Source organism: Opisthorchis viverrini (genome assembly GCF_000715545.1).
Source record: "Opisthorchis viverrini unplaced genomic scaffold opera_v5_159, whole genome shotgun sequence".
In the NCBI taxonomy this organism is placed as follows: domain Eukaryota; kingdom Metazoa; phylum Platyhelminthes; class Trematoda; order Opisthorchiida; family Opisthorchiidae; genus Opisthorchis; species Opisthorchis viverrini.
In genome coordinates this window covers 846,089-867,782 of record NW_008751816.1, presented here as the reverse complement: position 1 = coordinate 867,782, position 21,694 = coordinate 846,089, and the positions used below count along the sequence as shown (strand labels likewise).

The 21,694-nt window shown below is 45.0% G+C and overlaps 3 protein-coding genes across 3 annotated transcripts in view; 2 read left to right on the top strand and 1 right to left on the bottom strand.

The window, feature by feature from the left end:
- Window positions 1-6,296, top strand: part of T265_07145 (hypothetical protein) — a gene marked incomplete at both ends in the record, with an annotated part of 8,060 nt that extends 1,764 nt beyond the window's left edge. The window contains one exon of the mRNA XM_009172589.1: window positions 6,197-6,296. Within this exon, the coding sequence (XP_009170853.1) occupies window positions 6,197-6,296 (100 nt within the window). The remainder of the gene's footprint in view (window positions 1-6,196) is intronic.
- Window positions 1-21,694, bottom strand: part of T265_14218 (hypothetical protein) — a gene marked incomplete at both ends in the record, with an annotated part of 42,462 nt that overhangs the window by 13,474 nt on the left and 7,294 nt on the right. The window contains 14 exon segments of the mRNA XM_009172603.1: window positions 3,023-3,173; window positions 4,043-4,140; window positions 5,348-5,422; window positions 5,833-5,948; window positions 8,637-8,678; window positions 9,504-9,641; window positions 9,926-10,153; window positions 10,954-11,181; window positions 14,834-15,053; window positions 15,449-15,529; window positions 16,751-16,850; window positions 17,213-17,238; window positions 17,329-17,698; window positions 17,703-17,949. Coding sequence (XP_009170867.1) covers window positions 3,023-3,173; window positions 4,043-4,140; window positions 5,348-5,422; window positions 5,833-5,948; window positions 8,637-8,678; window positions 9,504-9,641; window positions 9,926-10,153; window positions 10,954-11,181; window positions 14,834-15,053; window positions 15,449-15,529; window positions 16,751-16,850; window positions 17,213-17,238; window positions 17,329-17,698; window positions 17,703-17,949 — 2,120 coding nt within the window.
- On the top strand, window positions 19,963-20,325 carry T265_07144 (hypothetical protein; the record flags this gene model as incomplete). Its single annotated transcript, XM_009172588.1, has 1 exon — window positions 19,963-20,325. One exon carries the CDS (start codon window positions 19,963-19,965, stop codon window positions 20,323-20,325), a length of 363 nt encoding a protein of 120 aa, XP_009170852.1.

The window sequence follows — 21,694 nt, the reverse complement described above, 5'->3', positions numbered from 1 at the left end:
TTTTGGTCACCGGAAAACGGGAACGTGAGGGATGCAACCAAGAATTGGAGGGATGGCAGTGTCACTTAGTTTGCATTATATATTGCTCCGAGGGGACGGGAAACTGGGCTGCTACGTATTGAAAGCAATGGCTTTGATGCACGAGCGCCACTGGTTGCGAGATTAGGTTATACTTACGTTCCAAGTAATCTCGGTTTTCTAGCTAACCCTACGCAGGCGTTATCTGAAGAGGCTAGTCACAAGTGGCCCCTTCCAAGGAAGATTCATTTGGCAACCAAAACTGTTATTTCTGAGAGACGTCTCTGTCTCATTTATTTTTGAAGCAGCTGGTAGATACATTATTAGTTGAACATGGTTCGCTCAGATCCTGCAGTCATTCAGTTTAAAGGCGCAAGCCTGACAATTCAAAGTTTGACGGGATTATGCATACATTCATGTGCGCATGTTCACGAGACCACTGAGTAATGGCGTGTTCAATTTATGTTACCGTTTTTCGGGAGAAAATAGTTTTTATAGGCTTCGCCTGGTGTTTTTGAAGGTCATTCCGATCGGTCAAGCAGATGCACTTGGTATATATATATATATATATCCCCATAAACTTTTCCTTAAAAAGGAGTTCTCCCTACAGTAACCACAAGGCTAAAAATGCTGTCACAGTTGTACTGATTGAATCGGTTCTCCTCGTCCAAAACAGCACCAAGTCTCGTTTTCTACAAACCAATGTCTTGAGGTTGCGTTTGATCCTCAAAAACACCACGATTCTCATCTGAGGAATCTACATATCCTGACAGTGATAAACAACTGACCCTAATGACTTACACAGCCGCAGTTCGATCGAATCAACTATCCGAAACATTTACTTTATAATCTAAGAAGGCAGTTCTCCTATTCACCCAGACTCGGACTATTCTCAAGGTATCTAGAATTGGCGTCCTACCATACCAGAACAATTTTTTCTCATATGAAAATAACTGGACGTGATCCAAACACTGGACGCAAACGTTTTGACCGATGTCACCCATGATTATCTATTCAAATCTGTATTATCCTTCCTCTTCATTGTTTTAACTTTCATTTGTAGCAAGGTTACGAAGCAGTGTACTGTCCTGCCTTTAGTAACATGAGACTGCTCTAATTGCTTGGAATTCAGCGCGGGTATAAAAGGCATAGAAAACAGCTTGGCTTGTCCAAGCGTACAGCACAGATCGTACGTCTTATCCATTAAAAGTGTTCGTTTGTGGGGTAACGGATAGAAAAGTCTAGGTTAAACCTATCCTGATGTGATTTGAGGTAAAAGATACTGTCCATCATGAACGGGAGCAACATCCGATAGATAATGAAGACATGTCAGCAGTTAAACTTAATTAGGACAAAGCACAAGCTATGTTGAATAAACGGATCACCACCGGTAAGCGTCTTGCACCTTTCAAAGTGCACAGTCATGCTTCAGAACGTACAGTTTCTGAACACACCCCTTACAATTCAAGGAGAATCACTGGAGGTTGTGTAGAATTTTACATACCTTTCGCTCTGACGGAAGTGTCTGATGAAGTCAGTGCACGAACCACAATGGCCAGAATCAAGTTTGCTAATTTGCGTCATTTGTGGCATCAAGAAGCAACACGACGGGGTCAGAGAGGTTGCTAGTACCAAACTACAGTAAGGACTGTGTTGTTGTGCAAATGCGAGACATACACTCAAAGGACAAATGATAAGAGGCGTCTTCAGGTTTTTGAGCGCTGATGCCTCGGATAAGGCGAACAAATTCGTAACGAGGTAATTAGAGAACGGGTATTTGGTTGTACAGCAGATATTTCGACCGGTGAAAGCATCCAGTACTATCAACTGCTTGGCCATGTGTTACGAATGCTCAAACATTGTTTGCCGTTCTCGCTGATTAGTCCCGCTGATTGAGTCGTACACTAACCCGGTGTTCAGATGTGCTTATCTTGGGGGGGTGTTGAAATCATTTTTCCCTCAAGAACAAAAAACTTTTCGCCTTCCTTTTTCTGTACACTCTTCACTAAGGCATTCACTCGTCATTGTCGTGTGGCAGTTAAACACCAGTATTTATAACCGGTGATGAACTTGTACACAGATTCACCGCGTCGTACTTGTTTGTCTCATTATAGATGTGTACAGATATCAAGTGTCAGTTACAGAACTCCGGGCGAAATTAGAAAAAAAAACCTATCTCGTTTGCTCTGAGAAGCTATTTGAAAGACACGAAAACCAAATTTCTCAAACACACTGACATTTGGGACAGTGAAATCTGGTAAGTTGACAACTAAATTCATCACTATCTATAGCGTACACTCAGGTTTGAAGTTGCCTACAGCTTAAACAATTTGTGGCGAGTAGTAGGCCCCAGAGGCGAGAAATTCTATTGGAAACATCCCGAAACGATTAAAAAACAAATAGTTTAAAAATGCAACCAGCGTCACAAATCATGAAAAAATAGGCCTTATTTCATGTAATTTGAGGAGGAGAGGACCAGCGATACAAACAAATTTCATTAAGGGATCGTATACTGTAAACAATCTTGCAAATCTAGAGACCACGTAGTCACTGAAGAGGGCATTTTCTACGTACATCACTGTCCACATGTGCTCCGCCAAACCGTAAAAATTAAGCAGGGCATTCGATGAACTGGTGAAGGAATGCAAAAAAAACTTAACTGCTAAATTACGCAAAGCAGAGTTGTCTAAACTTCCTGACTGGCGCTGAAAATCCATTAACGCTGGGCAAAAAGTTGCCCTCTGTCTCTCTGAACACATCGAAGGTATTCATTCGAGGGAAAGGGGAATCAATTTTTCTTTGATGGAGCAAAATCTGCCGTTTTGCTGTACGTGCTGTACGTATGGCAAAAACAATCACTCCGAATTACGCCATACTGGTAACTTCAAGGAGCATAAACAGTGTGTTTTGTGTTAGGAAACGCTATAGCCTGGTGTGATGAATGGATGCACGATTTTTCCCATCCGTCGACCAGTCGCACTGAGATAAAAGGGGAAGCGCTTACCCCAAAATTACTCGCACTGAAGCGTTCTGAAGCGGTCTGGTTGCTGGACGCGGACGTGTGAGCGTAGAAGGCGTTAATGTTGGCCAGAAGGCTGGACATGGTCGCTGGGACACCGGTACACATGTATTTAGTGGTGAGACAGGAGAAGTGCCTGATGAGCAGATTGACAGGGTGGAAACGGGGAGGGGGACAGAGGAATGATGTATGTGAAGATAGCAGAGGATCAATATTTCAGCGGTTGGACGCACGCGAACGACGGTTGAGAAGAGCGAAATACTAGAAGTGAAGCGAATGTGACATAACGTTGACAGGAAATCAGGACGGCCATGAGGATTGCTCACTCGAAAGGGTGTCAGTAACATGGATGGCCTACTCGACTTGAGAGAGGGCGAGAGGACCGCAGTACTCCAGACAGGAAAACTAATTCCAGATAAAAAAACTAATGCCACGTTAAACACCGAAAAAAGGCTTCCGCATAAACAGGGAACTGTATTCGAGGGACAGGGTCGAATATCAGCGCCCAGGCAAGAGGATACGTTGCACATTTGAATGGTCGTACCAGCCTGTAAATCACATCAGACAAAACGGAATGGATATACACATGAGACAATAACAGCTGAGTCACTTCAGCGTATGCCAAGAGGAATCAGGTTTAAAAAGGCTGTCACTTGCAAGAAGCTGTATTCCATCGATTGGATGGAAATGCGTCTAGAAGAAACATGCAAATGCAACGTCCTGATACATTTTGATATATACCATTCTTTGTCTATTCCGCCTCTAAGTGGCTGATGACAGTGACCGTTTCAACCTTCAGTAATTTTGAGCACGTTGTTCTAATGTAACGGGACAGCAACACAGCAAACTTCCAGATTGTTTGTCAGGAAGCTTGAAACCTTACCCAAGTGTCAAGCTCGATTCGTAAATAGTATGGATCAATAAGTGGCATCCGAGACAGAAAAAACCTCACATAGAAAACAAGGCTCCCAAAGTGAGCGAAAAGTCAGAAAGCGAGCAACTCACGTCATTGCCTCATAGATAGACTCGATTCCGTAGCGGATAGCGAATTCCGTCACTATTTCCTGTGCAGGTTGGTCGAAGTACACTTTCCAGCTTTCATCCTGTGACGGAAGGAGAAGGCAAGCACATGTTAGTACGAAAAGGTCAGGACAAGGTAGTGAAGTTCATAAAAAGAACCGTAGCATGGATCCAATCATCCAGATGCGAATGTAGGATGTGAAATGAATAGTGTAGCCTAATTTGCCACTTCAAGAAACAACGGAAATATGGAAAGACCCTTGGAACCTGGTATTCAACTAAAAGATAAGATAAATGGAAATTCGGAGACTGAGCCACTTGACGAACCTTGAAAAGGACAAAATCGGTGGTGAGTTAACCAAGGGGTTTTATAGGCCCTAGAAGTAGTGTAGGGGCAAATACCTCAAGTTATTGTCAAATGGAACTGTCCTTGTGTGTCGGTAAAAAGTACAATGTGGATTATAGAAGTAACCCTGAATAGTACTCCTCTTCTTGAAAGGGACATTTCCCGAAAGCTCTCTGAAGTTATCACGGGAGTTTCGATAGTACTTGAAAACTTTTTTTTAAAATCTGGACAAAGACAGTCGAGTATTGGTCCGATTCAGTAAGCCCCTTGGAAAGAAGTTCTCGTCCACAGACATCCGATAATTAGGCGAAGTGGTAAAAACCAGGTGGATCATATGAAGGGCGGTAGTGGTGGTGAATTGTGCATAACGAGGTTGAATGACTAAGCATAGTATGAAAACGATGCGCTCTACCTCTGCGTCCCTTACTGGCGAGGTTTGATTTGTCTGCAAATCGCCTAGCACAATTCCAAAGGATATTATTTTAACAGAGGGCCGAACTGAGTTAAAGGGGAAGAGGGAAGAGGACTAGTGCTCAAGTTCGACCTGTTGACAACCTGGCAGTGCGGTGCCGCTAATTATGGCAGGACAACAAGACCTGTGTAAATTCGTGCAAGTAAGGACGAACTTGTCTTGATTAGATGAACATACGGTTGTGCGGAAGCAGCTGGTCATGGGTTCTCGTCCATGCAAAACAGTTTACTGCCGGATAGTATCCAAACGAGCCAGTACAATATTGATAAACGGAGTAGGGGATAAGGATAAGAACTGAGGACCAGCAAACAAAGTGAACAACGCCAAGAAAGCCTACAAGTCTTTTACAGAATACTTCATGCGCTATTGAAAACGGCGTAACAGAGTACGGCGAGATAAAGAGAGAAAGCGCAGTAAAAAATCAACCTGGACATAACAGCACCGAATTTTAAGTGAACCGAATAAGGCTTACCCCGGTAGCGTCCGGAATTTTGACCTCTACTTCTCCTTTGCTTTTGTTCGTTTCACAGAGATAGTGAAATATGTTCTGTGTGGAGATATGAAGAAATACAGTGGAACTGAGGACGCATCCAACTTATGCGAAAATAGTTCACTTGGAAGGCCATGGTAGTTCTGCTGTAACATACTCAAACAAGTCGGAATCTTCAGGAAGATTTCCGATTGCTACCTTTTCTATGCTTCTGGACTTTAACACTCTGAAGGTCAAGCGAAGCATTACTTTTCATTGGGGAGAAACTCTCGTAGTAGATACCGATTTTGAGCGTGATGTGCGAATTCGGGGAAGGCTGCAGCTGTAATAAGGTCGAATTAAAGCGAACAGTGATTTCGTAACAAAAATGAATAATGTAGCAAACTAAAAGAATCTTCCTGATCTCTGTAGGACTGAAACTTGACAACAGGATGGATGCTGGGGGTAAGGTCGAGGTATGAACTTACCTCATGCAAACAGGTGTACTGAACGTGGTAGGGAGCCACCTTCTCTTCACCCTTTATTTCCACAGAAATGAAGAGACGAATGGCGCCGGAAACGGCACTTTTGTCCGTGCGCTTTTCTGTCAGGACAAGAGAGAGTGTATCAATGGGGCGTTTCACGGCATGTAGGGGGGGGGGGGTAGGGGGTGATTTCGTAACAAAAATGAATAATGTAGCAAACTAAAAGAATCTTCCTGATCTCTGTAGGACTGAAACTTGACAACAGGATGGATGCTGGGGGTAAGGTCGAGGTATGAACTTACCTCATGCAAACAGGTGTACTGAACGTGGTAGGGAGCCACCTTCTCTTCACCCTTTATTTCCACAGAAATGAAGAGACGAATGGCGCCGGAAACGGCACTTTTGTCCGTGCGCTTTTCTGTCAGGACAAGAGAGAGTGTATCAATGGGGCGTTTCACGGCATGTAGGGGGGGGGGTAGCGGTAGATGAGATAGACAACAACGACGTCAATGGACTATAACGACACAAGGTCAACGATCAATAACGACCATTTAATACGACAACGTGAGAGGAGTCGAAAGATGCTGGAGTAGTGGTGCTCCTAATAATCTACAACATTACTCTTCATTGAGATTCACCAGCAAAACGACAAAACAGGTGAGGAAAAGGTACACTACCTCCAGTTCTAAGTTCATTAACCCGAGATTCTGAATGTATGGGAGGTTGTTACCGTCGCACTGCGATCGACCTCCAGTGATCTGACCTATCAAATAAAGGTATTAACAAAGTACCTTCTGCTAAGCAGCAAGGAGCTGGCACAGCTTGGTGTATTCGTCTAAAGGCCCTGGCTGAGAGTGAAGCATGTAACAGTAGTAGGTAGGAAACTGAAGTTCAACTCCATCGATCGCTTACTTGAAAAATTAATAGAAACCGAAGTACTGGTCCCCGACCACGCTCTGCCGCGGTTTGCTACGGGACTATAGCGTCCGGGATGGCGATGAGATGGAATAAAAGTTGAAATGTGCTCAACTTTAACTATCCTGCACTACAAGACTTAAACTTGGCGCAGAATACCCAACCGTTTGGTGTCAGAAGCAGCCTATTGACCGACCATTCATTCGCCCTCAATGGTCAAATGTGCGACGCTATCCTGACTAGTCACTTCAATTAATTCGGCATCACCCACCCAAGTTATACCAAACATCCGTTTCGCCTGATAATGTACGAAGCTCGACTATTGTTTGACCGAGAAAATCATCCGATTCCGAGGTGAATTTCGAGCGCACTTTGGCGCGTAATTCGTTAGCTTCGTCCCTATTAAAGCCCCGATGTTGGTAGAGGTCCGGGTAGGACCGCATGAGGAAACCGAATTCACCGGGTGCATTCAATGTATCATTTTCGTGCAATTGTGCATATGCATGAAATTTTAGGAGGCGTGATCAAAAAATAGAAAAAAGGAAAGGAGGAATCCACGTCAATTGCAACTACTCGTTTGTGGATCAAACAAGAAATCACCGAACTCAATTTCATATACTAGGAAAGTTAGTCACAGTAGGAGATGATGAAGTTGACGACAGTCTGATGGTATTTCTTATTCTCGCACCTCCTCTCACAAGGACGACGTTAGACAGAAAGAACATGCAAGTGTGGGGCCGTCAGAAAAACAACATAAAAGTATCCCAGAAAGCCACAAGCCAGATGATTGGGAGTCGAGCAATGCCCACCTAGATTATACCAAACGTCCATTTCACCGCTCAGTGTCCGCACTTCAATGATAGTTTGACCGAGAAAATCGTCCGATTCTCGGGTAAGCTTCTGACGGATTTTGGATTTCAGATCGTAGTCCTCATCCCTTGGTGAGGTAACGAGTAGGGGGAATGAATGTGTCAATAGAGGGGACAAAACAATCACACGGTCATTAAGTCCAAACGGGTAGGTTAGATGAGAACACTTATTGCGGTTGGGAGCCCTCTAGGGGCACCCCCTGCAAGGAGTAGGCATGAGCAGGCGTATCCCATCATGTACCGTTTTGTGACTGCGTTCCGTCAGGAATCCGGCCCAAACCTTTGCTCAAGACACTCCCCTGAGTAGCGGGTGAACTAAGTTATCAACATTTCGTTTTCCAACCACCTCCAACTGACATAAAGGTAACGGTTATGGGATATTGGTCGCCAACAACTCAAGATCTCTCCTTTCATGAATATAACAAATCGAAACCACTCGTTGTAGTAGCATGACATACAAACACGAGGTGCCATCACTAGGACACACTTGGATTTCATCAAACTACCGAGGTATACACTTCAGAAACTTGACCCCTATCTCAATTGCAAAGAGAGTATTTGGGAACCATGGCTTCTAGTTATATCGTAAAATAACTATAGAAAGTGAGTGTGGAAGTCAACCGAAAACAGAGGCACACGATGAGCTTGAAGCACAATAGGTGTGCACAATAATGTGCATTAGAGTGACAAGACTATACGATGAAAAACAGTACTCACACCGGGATTAGAACAGTTCAGATAGCGTACTCAAGCGAGAAAAAACGATTTCAAGAACGGATGAACCGAGCTCGAGAGTCACGAGAAAGAACGCTATTTTAATGGAGTTCGTCTTGTATGTGAAGACAATCTAGGATGAAAAGCCCAGAGGCACTGTACAGCCGTTTTATCCTTATTGGGAATAATCATTAGTGCACATCCCATAAAACTCCAGAGTCTCAAATCCAGGAGTTCTCGCGTTCCATACCCTAAATCTCCCAACATCACCAACAAAGAATACCATTTTGCGTCAGAAACCGAACTTACCAGACACGAATTTTGATGCGATCCGAAGCATTGTGGCATTCGCTGTGAGGAGATGAGGTAGTTAGCAAATTATCAGTGATAGCTAAGGAAAACTGTGACAGGCATTTGAGAGAAAGCCAGAGAGTACTCATGAGTACTGTTGACAACTTGACCCTAAAAATATCTCATTCAACGAAACCTTCACGAGTTGCACCTCCAAGAGCACCGCCTGAGAATGACAACCATTGTAGAACAAAGTTTTCATCACCGTTTTTCCCATAAGTAGCGAACATCGTCGTTGAGTAGAGAACGATGGAAGCACGAACTTTCGAGGCGCTCTACTCAGACAGAGTGATCCGATTACCAGGCTATACTGTAATGTACAACGCCGTGCTAAAGTACACAAAACTATTCTGTATCTTACACCGCTCTACTCTACTTTCCAATTAACTTTAACATTCCGTTGTATACAACGTTATGCTACACCGTACCTCACAATTTCATACCGTGGCCTTGCATTCAGAGTGACCATGAAAACCATTAACCATATTGAGCAGCTCATTACTGAACCATTGGTGTGTTTGCATGAACTGTAGGGCGTAAGTGTTCAACCCAGCCCTTTGAGCGTTGGATCGGTGAAGGTAGAGAGTATTCTAGAATTAAGTAGCGAGGAATTTCGTTGAGGGTGCAATTTGTGATATCAGAAAAGAAAAAAGTGGAAACTCCATTCTCCTGGCCTCAACAGGCTGATTGGATGAACATCTGCTATGCTCAAATAGTTTCAAAGAAAGTGGGTTTTCCTGATGGGGAAAAAGATCAAGATCGGAGACAAACATAGCAAAATAGTGAGAAGCAGGCTGTCGCGGCTGGTAAATTGTACTCACAAACAGAATTTTTCATTCCACACTGGGTTCAACTCCTGTGGCACCGTCTTGGTTCTTTTCTTGACTTTGCCCACCTGAACTGTGACGTACGGGTCGCTGGTACCGGTTTTGTCCTTTCCGATCAAACCCTGCGCACATTTGACTGTTAGATTAAGAAAGAGAAGAACAGAGAACTGAAATTAACACTGTAAGAGGATGGAAACGCAACCCCAAGGGAAAACGGCGTAAAGTTTCTGTGGTATACTAAAGTTCCATCAAACACTAAACAGCATTCCTAATCCAAGTCCAATGACGAATAAAGTCCCATCAACGATATATATTCTACAAATTAAAAAAGGTTGGGGAGACCCTCGTGTGAAAGAGGCCGAAAGAGGCGGGAGCATGAAATCAGCTTCTTCCCATTTAGGTTCATCCAGAAAACTTTACCTGTTATCGCAATTTTCGCTGACCATTTACTGGTTCCATCCAAAATGCTCTGTTGTGCTTGCGCCAAGTTCCGTTCGTGGGTCTTTTCGTCCACTTTGAACACTTTACCGACGAGGTCGAACAGATCAGGGCATTCATTAGTCCGCTGACGCATCAGCGCGGTCATAGCTTGAATGATTGCTTGGGCTTTGTCGTCCGCACCTTGTTTGGTGGACTTTTCGGCAGCGCCTGTATGTGAAAAGACAAGGAGTTGAAATGCGCGAAACTTCACAATGAAGTCATGAGTTTCGTAACGGGTTTCCTCCATCCAAGGAATGAAACTACTCAAATAAGAATATAAAATAGGGAAGAGTATGGCATCACTGAGAAGGTGATATTAATTGACGGTATATTTTGCGTGAATCTAATACAAACATTTCTTTTATTGCAAATTTCGGCGTTCCTTTTAAACAAAACCGAAGCGCAGTAAGGGGTGTTGCATTTATTACAGCTTCAAACGCAATGGGCGAGTGCCACAAATCGCGGCACCCAACATTCAGTCAGAATGGAATGTCCACTGTTATCACAACGCATCATGTGGAAATCGCATCATGAGTGATTCTCTCCATGGTAACAGTGAATAATCCAAATGTTCATTGGTTCGAGGTGGATTAGTTATGCTGAACCTTCCCCGGTCCCACAGGGTGTGACTGCGATTATTCTGGTGTAGTATAGATTAGATAACTGTGGGATGCAACGCCTGGAAGTTGTTGTTTTAGTAGCACCACGTTTGATGTGCATATTATCAACAGGGTAGGATGGAAACGCAACCCCAAGGGAAAACGGCGTAAAGTTTCTGTGGTATACTAAAGTTCCATCAAACACTAAACAGCATTCCTAATCCAAGTCCAATGACGAATAAAGTCCCATCAACGATATATATTCTACAAATTAAAAAAGGTTGGGGAGACCCTCGTGTGAAAGAGGCCGAAAGAGGCGGGAGCATGAAATCAGCTTCTTCCCATTTAGGTTCATCCAGAAAACTTTACCTGTTATCGCAATTTTCGCTGACCATTTACTGGTTCCATCCAAAATGCTCTGTTGTGCTTGCGCCAAGTTCCGTTCGTGGGTCTTTTCGTCCACTTTGAACACTTTACCGACGAGGTCGAACAGATCAGGGCATTCATTAGTCCGCTGACGCATCAGCGCGGTCATAGCTTGAATGATTGCTTGGGCTTTGTCGTCCGCACCTTGTTTGGTGGACTTTTCGGCAGCGCCTGTATGTGAAAAGACAAGGAGTTGAAATGCGCGAAACTTCACAATGAAGTCATGAGTTTCGTAACGGGTTTCCTCCATCCAAGGAATGAAACTACTCAAATAAGAATATAAAAGAGGGAAGAGTATGGCATCACTGAGAAGGTGATATTAATTGACGGTATATTTTGCGTGAATCTAATACAAACATTTCTTTTATTGCAAATTTCGGCGTTCCTTTTAAACAAAACCGAAGCGCAGTAAGGGGTGTTGCATTTATTACAGCTTCAAACGCAATGGGCGAGTGCCACAAATCGCGGCACCCAACATTCAGTCAGAATGGAATGTCCACTGTTATCACAACGCATCATGTGGAAATCGCATCATGAGTGATTCTCTCCATGGTAACAGTGAATAATCCAAATGTTCATTGGTTCGAGGTGGATTAGTTATGCTGAACCTTCCCCGGTTCCACAGGGTGTGACTGCGATTATTCTGGTGTAGTATAGATTAGATAACTGTGGGATGCAACGCCTGGAAGTTATTGTTTTAGTAGCACCACGTTTGATGTGCATATTATCAACAGGGTTTTCTATAGGCGGCCCACTATATATATATATATATATATATATATATATGGAGAAATTGCGTCGATGGTCGAGATAGCCGTATTGATGGGAATGTCTGTACTCGTGCCCCTGAAAGTTGGTAGTGCTGGCTAGGATTGGGGAATGCTGCTCATTAGGTAGGTATAGCCACAAAAGCGACAAATAAAGAGAATAAACTTTTTACTCACTGAGAAAACGCGGGGAAATGTATTAGGTTTAAAATGGACGGTCCAGAGACATGATCCTCTAGTAACATAATCTAAGAATGTGAGCTGGGTCATGGAGACTGCTCTGGCTTCTGCTACCAACTCCAATTGGCCAGCTCATAGCGGGGACCCGAAAGAAAGAGAACACACTCAAGGCACCCCCTTAAGAAATGTGTTTTTTGAAACGTTTGCCTAATTCCGATATTTACCATGGGAGGCTTTATGAGGATTTTCCCCAGATAGTTTAGTAACCTATCGTGGGAATTTCTTGTTTCCAACTTAACGACAAAAAAATTCCAATAATCTTGCAGCCTCAAACTTCTTTCATCCCAATTACAAGTGCCTTAGTTCATGTATAGCTAAAATACTAAGACAAAAATGAGAGAAACTTTGAGGATTTGGGGCGTTAAATTGTCCTATCGCAGAGAGGATAAATGACAACGACGTATGGAACAAACTTAACAATGTGTTCCCTTGCCTACCAACCGGACAGCAGAATAGCTCAGTCAAGAATCGTGCGTACGGGATGGGTGGGTATTCCAGTCTGACATTCGAGTAGCCCACTGAGTCGAAAACACAACTCGGGAAGAATGGAACAAAACACCGTGAACTCCATTCAAACGTGAAAGAAATCAATATAAGTTGGCTGTGGAGAGAACGGGCTCAAACTGAGAATAACATTGCACTGAATCGTGGGTCGATAGATAAGCACGAGATGAAATTCGGCGTTACCGAGAAATGCAGTATATTGTTCATCTTCGCTAAACAGTAATGACCTCGGAAAACCAAATTCATGTGTGATTTGAACGGAGTGCATGGGAGTGAAGAGGAAAAGGATTACTCGGTATTTGAAACAAGTATCGTGATAAGGGTCCCATAAGCACAGCGTTGTCGCTTCCCAGTAGGGTGTAAGTGTAAGTTTTGGGGCACAGCACCGACATAATGTACGTGCATATGCATGTGAAAAGCGCAAGCAATTGGTAACCTTGGTTCGGAAGACCGACTGGGGCACATAATGGGCATACTCTGGTGCCAGAAGATTGGTGTCGCAAGGTAAAAGCCAGTCTCCGACGAACAAGCTGAGCAAACTACACAGCTACGAATAAGTTCAAACCTCATCGAGCATGCGACCCACCGTCATTCGCAAGCTTGTGACAAAGTGGTCTTTGCGGATTTTGGGATACAGTTTACACCCACCTGTCTTGGCAGTTGAGCTACGCTCTCTAAACAGCGCCTCCTCATAACGACTTTAAAAGGTGGTTGCAGCTCAAAGTTGCGCCTTTTTCTCAATCAAATACTTAACAGATGATAGTATGACCCTCAGATCGATAGCACCCAAATGCAATTGGATAGACGTTCTCTTGTTCGTTCTTTTAAACATCCCATTCACTCATCGCGAAGAACGGTTATGATACCGAATGTGATATTGTAGAGAGATCATTATAGAGTTAACGTGCTTGTGTAGACAATCGTTTATTAATTTGGTAGCATGGGGGCGAGATGGACCAAGTGGTCAGAACACGAATCTTTTGACCGGAAGGTCCGTGGTTCGAACCCGACCTCTACCTCTCGACTTCCCCTGTCTAGGCTTGGGCAACCTGACAGTATCCCAGCCCTCGTGCCTCATTCGTGTGGAATGGCAGCTAGGCACCGAAAGGGTGCTGCAGCTGAATGATTTATATTTACTATTATCGGTAGTATCGAGTATGTCATAAACCCGAATCCAGTGATTCCTAGTTAACGCAACAGACTGTCACATGTGCACGGCAAAGCCGGATGAACTGCTCTCTTTGTGAACCTTCATTATGAGGTCTTTTACATCGCATTCGATTATTCGGTCTCAAAGTACACTGAACAACAAAAGGAGACTTGTATTACGATACCTGGATACGGCCCAGGGTTGTTTGTATCGAATTGGAGAACACGTCTCAATACCAAACAGTATTTGGCCAATGTACCCATTCGATATGCCGACGACAAATGCTGGGCCGTCCTAGGGTCTCACAATCAAAACATCGAGAAACGACATTCGATCAGTCATGTGTCACAGAAATGCCTTGATGGGGTACCTGACGTTCATCATTACCGTTCATAATTGGCCTGCATTTGTCCGTCAATGGAATAGACTCAAAGGCCACATCATCTATGGCGAGATAGGGCACATGTCTGCGTTGTAGTCATCAGTCGTTAGGGGATTTACTAAACGAAAGCGACCAATTTCTTGAATTATAAGTGAAAAAACTGAAGGCATCTGTGTCCATTTCATGATACTACTCTGCTCTGCGGTTAACCACGCATCTCCCCAGTGGCCGACTGTTTGGAAAAACAGACCCATCAAGGGTGTCCAATTAGCCCTGGATTTCTTTGGGAGTGAAAAAAACGTGTCTCGTATTTGACTCAGAGTGGTGTGATAAAAAAAACAGATTGTGGAACAGCTAAATTAACGCGAAGATGCAAATGTAACGGAAAATGCTAGTGGCTCTGGTTATATAGTTGAAGTTGGGATAGTTTGCTGAGCTTAGCCCACGACCAAACAAACGGACCAGATGGCAGGCCACACTGTGGGACCAACGAAGCAAAAGTCTAGTGGATGAATTGGAGAGATGAAGTTCAAAGTCCACTAAGATGCCGACTAATCGGAACATTCAAGCAAGAGGACCGGCTATTCGATTCGTCACTCATCCAAAGGTCAGTCTAGATTGGTGGACTGATTGCATATAAGCATAAACTCCAACTTCCACACACACCACAAATCACGGACATTGTCGCGCAAAACGGTAGTGAAACCTCTGCAGAAAGTGACAAGCTCAGTAAATAACCTAACCATCAGAATAGAACGCGACAGACACCTGAGAACTTACGTTGCAGGCAGTCTGCATTCAACAATTCACGACATTTGTCATGACACTTGACACCACACTCGGTACAGCGAAGACCCTGACGGGCAATACCCCACAAAAGCCCTTCACATTCATAACAGTAGGTTGGACTGGTCGCTGACCAGACTTGAAATTTGTGCGGAGTGTTGCTGGAGATTGGATACAGTAGCGCCTGCAAAGTCTTTTTGTAGACGTGTTGTTTCTGCGAGGTGGGTAGAGAAAAGAACAAGTGAAACATAGCGGTTAAAAGACTCCCAATAGAGAACCAGTGACTATGTTGGCCTAAATGGAATTTCGGGCAAAAGCACACAGTCATACAATTCAATCCGTCAGAATGGCACAGTTCAATTGTTTTTCACAATCTTCTGATGACAATCAATTAGTATAGGTACGTAACTCGTTAGTCCACAGCAAGGTACATCGGGACGTTCATGAATAAGTTTGGACACCACTCACAATGTCAAAAGACCTTGGGGTTAATACTTGTCAGATCGATAATACGCGCTATTGGCAAGCTGTGTTCGAGGTTAGCGGAAAAGCCCACAAAGACTTCAGAGTAGCGATCATAAGGAAAAAGAGTGCTTATTGGCAACTCACCAACTCCTCGTCATTGATTGACTGTCGTGTGATCAGGTTGGCGCTCGCTGTGCCCATATTCCGTTTCTGGACAGCCATGGTCTAAGAAGTGGAGGGCGACATCAAATATGGCATTATGTGCCAAAATAGACAAGTTTTGTGAAGACAACGACAACGATACACGTCGTACAGAAAATGGACAAAAAGCTTACTTGAATAACCTGAGCAGAAGGAAAAGAAGCAGAGCATTGCAGTTAGCAAATTTGGATTGAGCCGCTGAACTGGCTTCATGCAACCAGTGTACAGGAAATAGCTTTGGTTACTAAGAAAACACACGAAGAGTGAGCAGAAAAAAGTGAGGTCAGAAAGCAGGACATTTTCAACCAAGAGCACGCTAAAACGGGCATTCAAACTGTTCACAAACTCGAAGTCATTCATGTGATGGGTGCTGAATATTGTGCAGGCTTCAATGAGTGTGCAGTTCGCCTGAATAAGTCTAATCGAAGATCCAAAAGCCTGGATAGAAGGGTAACTATAAATCAAGTGTTATCGAAGAGTGTAGTTAATCTTCGTTATCAGTGGCTTGAATCGGCAATACATTTGATGCGTTTTATCAAGATTAAGTTGATGATAACAGGTTTTGAGATACTTGCTGAAGCGAGCTTCTACGGTCGACTGTAAAGAACTCTGTGTATCTTTAGGCGATTTTCTCGGTTCAGCTTATGTGAGAAATTTTGGCGACCACTGTCGAGCTACATACGCGTGATAGAACTCAATCAGGACGGAAAGCTTAATTAGCTGTTTTTCCTCCAGAAATTTTCCATAGTTTGCCTTTATGAATGTCCACTATCCGATCTAGCGAAAGAGATGAAAGGAGTGAATACGACGTAGTAGACGTTGCGAAAGTGAGATATCTTCGCCACTCCCAAGCCGAAGCAATGATAAAAAATAATCATTCTGCCGTAACACCCTTCCGGTATCTAGCTACCATGTCACACGAAGGAAACCTGAGGGCTGAGATAAGGCCAGGTTACCAGAGCCTAAGCGGGAACAGTCGAGTCGCTGTGGCTGGGTATGAACCACGGACATTTCGGCCAGTCAGTTCGCGCCTTGATGACTCAGTCGTCCCGGGCTCCTAAAGCTGGTGGTTTGAAAGTGTCCTGTTCCGTCGGATGGGTGGATAACTATGAAGATCCACACTGTTTTCTGTAGTAACTAGATTTCTATCGAAAACCTTTATCGAGCCAACTCAAGACAAATACTGAGATGTATTAGGCTGAAAAAGTCATAAATGCAGTCGCGAAAAACTGTGAACTGACTTACCAAATCACTGACGAGAGCTATCGGTTTCTTTTTCAGTCGAATATCCGGCATGCTGTCGATGCTGGTATAAAACGAGGAATGGCGATCCGCCGCGCGACCACTATAGAGTGATAAAGGAAGGGCTCACTGTAACTGACATCGCTTAAGACCACACTTAGTGATAAGTGAGAGTACAAGAGGGGAGTTAGAACGACAATGGGAGCAGGCAGTTAGGAGGATCATAGTTAAGTCAAAACACTATCTCCAAGCCGTATATGGTGGTCTCTCTGAACAGAGGACAGGTGTGACGACCAATGATGCAGACCAAGTCAGTCCTCGTAAACGGACGTGAGAATCGCTCCCCAGGTTACAATAATTTAGCCTTGTGATGCTAGTGTCTACAAAGCGACCACGCATGAATTTAACCTCCACACAATAGAATCATGGACAAAAAAGGGAACTGAGGGAGTGCTACAAACTTACGTATCAAATGGAAACAGCATACTGTCCTGTAACACAAACAATACAAAGAAAAGCCAGTCAGTTGAAAGACAAAGAACTCAGTTGGTTGAAAAGTGCAGAGTATGGACGACACTTACTGTCCCTAAACGACTACAAACACGATTGAAGGCATCGTGCCAACGCTGGCGAGCCAGTGACTTGGAAACAGGTTGAGCAGAAGATGGCTCCATCTTCTCTCCCTCTGATACGTGCGTAGGACTGTACACTGTTTTGTCTGTTGGCTCAGCTTCATCCTTGTGGAATTCTTCGGGAGATGCAGCGAAACGACTCCACTCGTCAAAAGAAGACACTCGGTCGTGTATGGACTCAGGATGACAACTCGTAGGTGAAAATCTCACCGCTTCCTCATCGTCTGCCGTGGTATCGTCTCTGTCATCCAACTGAACCGACATGGACTTTTGTAGCCGCCGCAGTTTGGAGTCTGAATCTCGACGGCTAGAACGAACACTACAAGGAGGGAGAGTGTAATAACACATAAAAACACTGGACAGAATCGCAGTTGCGCAACGAAATACCGATTGCAAAAGACGAAGCAAAATACCACAGATAGACCACTTGCCTTTCCAAAGATGCCCGGTGCTCTTTATTGAGTGCGGTCTCCTCAATACTACTGCGCTCTCTTGGTTTTCGTCCCGCCAGATTCAGTCCAGGATCCGGTTCTGATTTGTCCGTCAGAGTCGATTCATGCAAAGGATCTTCTAAAGTGAAAGAGGGAGAGGAGGGAAACTCAGATTTGTCCAGGTGGATTGCTGCTTTGCTCGGCCAAATATTTCCTACGACTTTCTGGCCGCGGGAAGTCAATACTCGTAATCATTAACACCAACGTCACAGAGAAAATGTTAGTGCTTGTTTGACGTATAATTATGTCAGTTTAATTAAATATGGACTTGACAGGGACAGGAACCCAGTGGTAGGCTAGGAAAATCACCCAGGGTACGATTTCCCCCAACAACAGGTCAGACAGTCTGGAAAGGAATTGCGGCATGCACGCAAATGACATGCGTTTGACGTCTTCACCCACGCAATCATAAGGTCCTAATCTGGAAGGCGGGCAGCATAAAAAACAATCGGACCTCCCGCATTACCCTAAATTCCCCCTTGTCGAGTTATACTTCGTCCAGCTCCGGATTTTCACTCATCCAAATTGAGCACAGGGAACAGAAGAGCTCTCAGTAGACAATGACTTGGCATGCGTGGCACACGACCCATCTATCGTAGATCCATCATCATCAGTGACAGTGAAACTAGCGCTTCCCTGTTACGGCTTGTATCGCTGAGTTCCTTTATCATTAAACTCAGGTTATCTGGCCATCCCTTCGCGAATTCGCCGGTTCAAATAAGGCTACCGCCTCACGCTCCCAGGCTGGAATCCCCCTCTACCACAAGATTCAGCTGCTTCTATTCCCATGCTCTTCAGTCTTGGGGCCCTTTACACCAAGGCGCAACCGCTCCTGTTTTTGTGGATAGGACGAGATACCTTTATATAAAAGGGAGCATCATAATGTTCTGGTGTTTGTCTTTCACCTAAACTTATGAGATTTGGTAGAATGGTGGCAGTGGTTGCAAAGTAAACTAGACCCGCCAAGGACCAATACGGGTTCTAGATGATAAGGAAGAGAAAAGGAATACTAGTTTTTGAGGGTGATTAAAAATTTTCGACGGCCACTAACGATAACGTATTGCTCCAATACCAATCAATCTCTTTCTATTCGGCCACAACATTGGACGAATTTCTAATTCCAAATTAGGGTAATATTGAAGGGGGATTCACACGAACTTCTCGTCTACAACAGCCTCTAATGAGCCGACCAGAAGCCACCTAACGTTTCATTTGGAATGATAATTAAGTATAAGGCTACTCGCTCGACAGGACGTTAATCATAAGGATGAAAGCACCTGGCTACCGATTTGGCCCATTCAGGGTCAAGTTCAGAGGTTTTTAGCAATTTCATTTCACGCCTCAACGCCAAATCAAACACTTATGGAGTGTGGCACTCACTACCAAATGAGTAAAATGGTGAACACTTTTCTAGTGGAAACCTATGGCAGCCTTTGTGTAGCAGTTTCATAAACGGGGGATTCGGTTCTCAAGTCAACACCATCCCCACTTGCAAATGAGCGAATAGCACTATGAGCGGTAGTGCTCTCATTTGATGCAAATGTGCGCGCGACAAGGTACACACAAACAAACATGTGCTCCCGGGATCACCATGGTTCCAGTTATAGGCGGGAGTAACTATGACTCTCTTAACCGGGAGCCATGGTTGCATGGTCTGTTTACCTCCTCGTGGTTCCCGCCGGAGTCAGAAGGGTGAGCCCTGAAAAGCGTTGATCCCTTCTCAGCCAAACTTCAGACCACCCGTCAGGGCCAACCACCCTTGTCGGGGTTTCCACTTGGTTACGTTACCCTCAATTTCTGAAAAAACTTCCGGTGCATCTACGAGTACCGGTTCCCAAGTGGAGGATCTTCCCAGCCGGACTGATCCACCGGTAAGTGTAGAGCGGAGATTGAATGTCTACGATGGAAATTTTGTTTGCGAAGTATGTGGGTTGTCCTACAAGACCGCTAGAGGCCTCGGCCAGCATAAGCGTCACAGGCACCCGGTCGAATTGAATGACAAGAGACTAAAACTGCTGCAAAACTGCTACCACGCAGAAAAGGTGAATGGAGTGAGTACAATTCGTTAAAACTGGTACAGTTGGCAGATGGAATGGCCAGCTCGATCCCGGTGAAATCCGAGTTGTATGCTGCATTGGCAGCGAAGTTCGCTAGTAGGTCAGCAGGGGCTGTTAAAAAGCGCTTGATTAAAATGCAATGGTCCGGTATTTCCAAATATAAGACTGGAAATGGTGCGAAGAGGCGACCTAAACCGCTTCCGAAGATTCCGGAATGTGCTTGGTCATCTGACAAGGAGTGGACACGACCGAACCCCTGCCGGCGGCCTATTTGGTCTTCGGGGGATGAGAAAGAGTGCCCTCCTTCGGACGTGAACACTTGCATTATGGATGATGAGGGAGTGGTGGACGGCCGATCTGTGGATGACTCTGACTGCGCTGACTGGCGAAATTCCTAGCTGGTGTGCATCGCTGATAGTGCGCGGCAGGCCGAGAGGCAGCCGGAAGCCCGAGCGCTCGGCGATATTGCGGAGATGATGCTCTCTGGTAGGTTGAATGTGGTTCAGGCGAGGGCGCGCCTGACCAGTGTGGTGAAACGTATATTCCCTGATGTCTGGACTCCCCAGAAGGGAGCAGTGCGGAAGTGTGTTCCAAAATCCCAGAAGGCACGACGGAGAGTGACTTATGCCCGACTGCAAAGCCTGTTCAAACGTAAGCGGAAGGAGGCGGCAAAGTGTGTTCTGGATGGACAGTGGAAGGAACTCTGGAAGTGCGCCGAGGCCAAGCCCAAGGGTACGATGGAGTACTGGAAAGCGGTCTTGGGAGCTGAAGCTCATCTCGACACGCGACCGGTGCCAACCACTGTCCAGAAATGGAGCATACTGAGCCCAATAACCAGTGCCGAGGTCACTGGGGCATTGAAGGAATCGGTGGGGTCTTCACCTGGGATGGATAAAAAGGATGCTTGGAAACTGCTCACGTGGAAACCGAGTACTCTAGCCCAGTTGCTGAATTTATTTTTGGTGACCGAGCTACCACCCAGAACCCTCTCGAGGGCGAGGATCCCACTGATCCCTAAAACAGTGTCCCCAGCGTCCCCGGGGGACTACCGACCCATTGCAATTTCTTTGGTAGTCCTGAGGCTGTTGCATAAGCTTCTCTTCCGTCGTTGGCGGAGGGTGGTCAAACTAGAGAGTATCCAATTCGCTTTACAAGAGCGCGACGGATGTCTTGAAGCCTCGAGTCTGCTAAACGCCATACTGCACTCGCTGCACGATACGGTTCGGCCGATAGCGGCAGGCATTTTGGATATATCGAAAGCATTTGATAGAGCTTATCACGATACAATCTTGCAAGTAGCCCAGGAACATGGAGCCCCGATGTCCCTTGTGCGCTATCTAAGACGCCTATACTCCGATGGCGTTGTCAACCTGAACGATGAGGACGTAAAGTCCAAGCGCGGTATGCGGCAGGGTGATCCCTTATCTCCCCTGCTGTTTATGATGGTAATGGATAAGGTGGTGAAACAATGCCGTCCACATTTCGGCTATAACTTAGAGGGCACAAGAATTGGGGCGCTGGCGTACGCCGACGAAATAGTGTTGCTCGCTCCCTCTCGTTCCGAGATTGAGGAGAAACTGAAAGGGTGAGCCTCAGCCTTAACAGCTGCAGGTATGGGCTTGAAAGCCGCTAAAAGCGCAGTTATGATTGTGGAGTTGGGGCGCTTGCGCCGACGAAATAGTGTTGCTCGCTCCCTCTCGTTCCGAGATTGAGGAGAAACTGAAAGGGTGAGCCTCAGCCTTAACTAACAGCGGTATAGACTTGAAT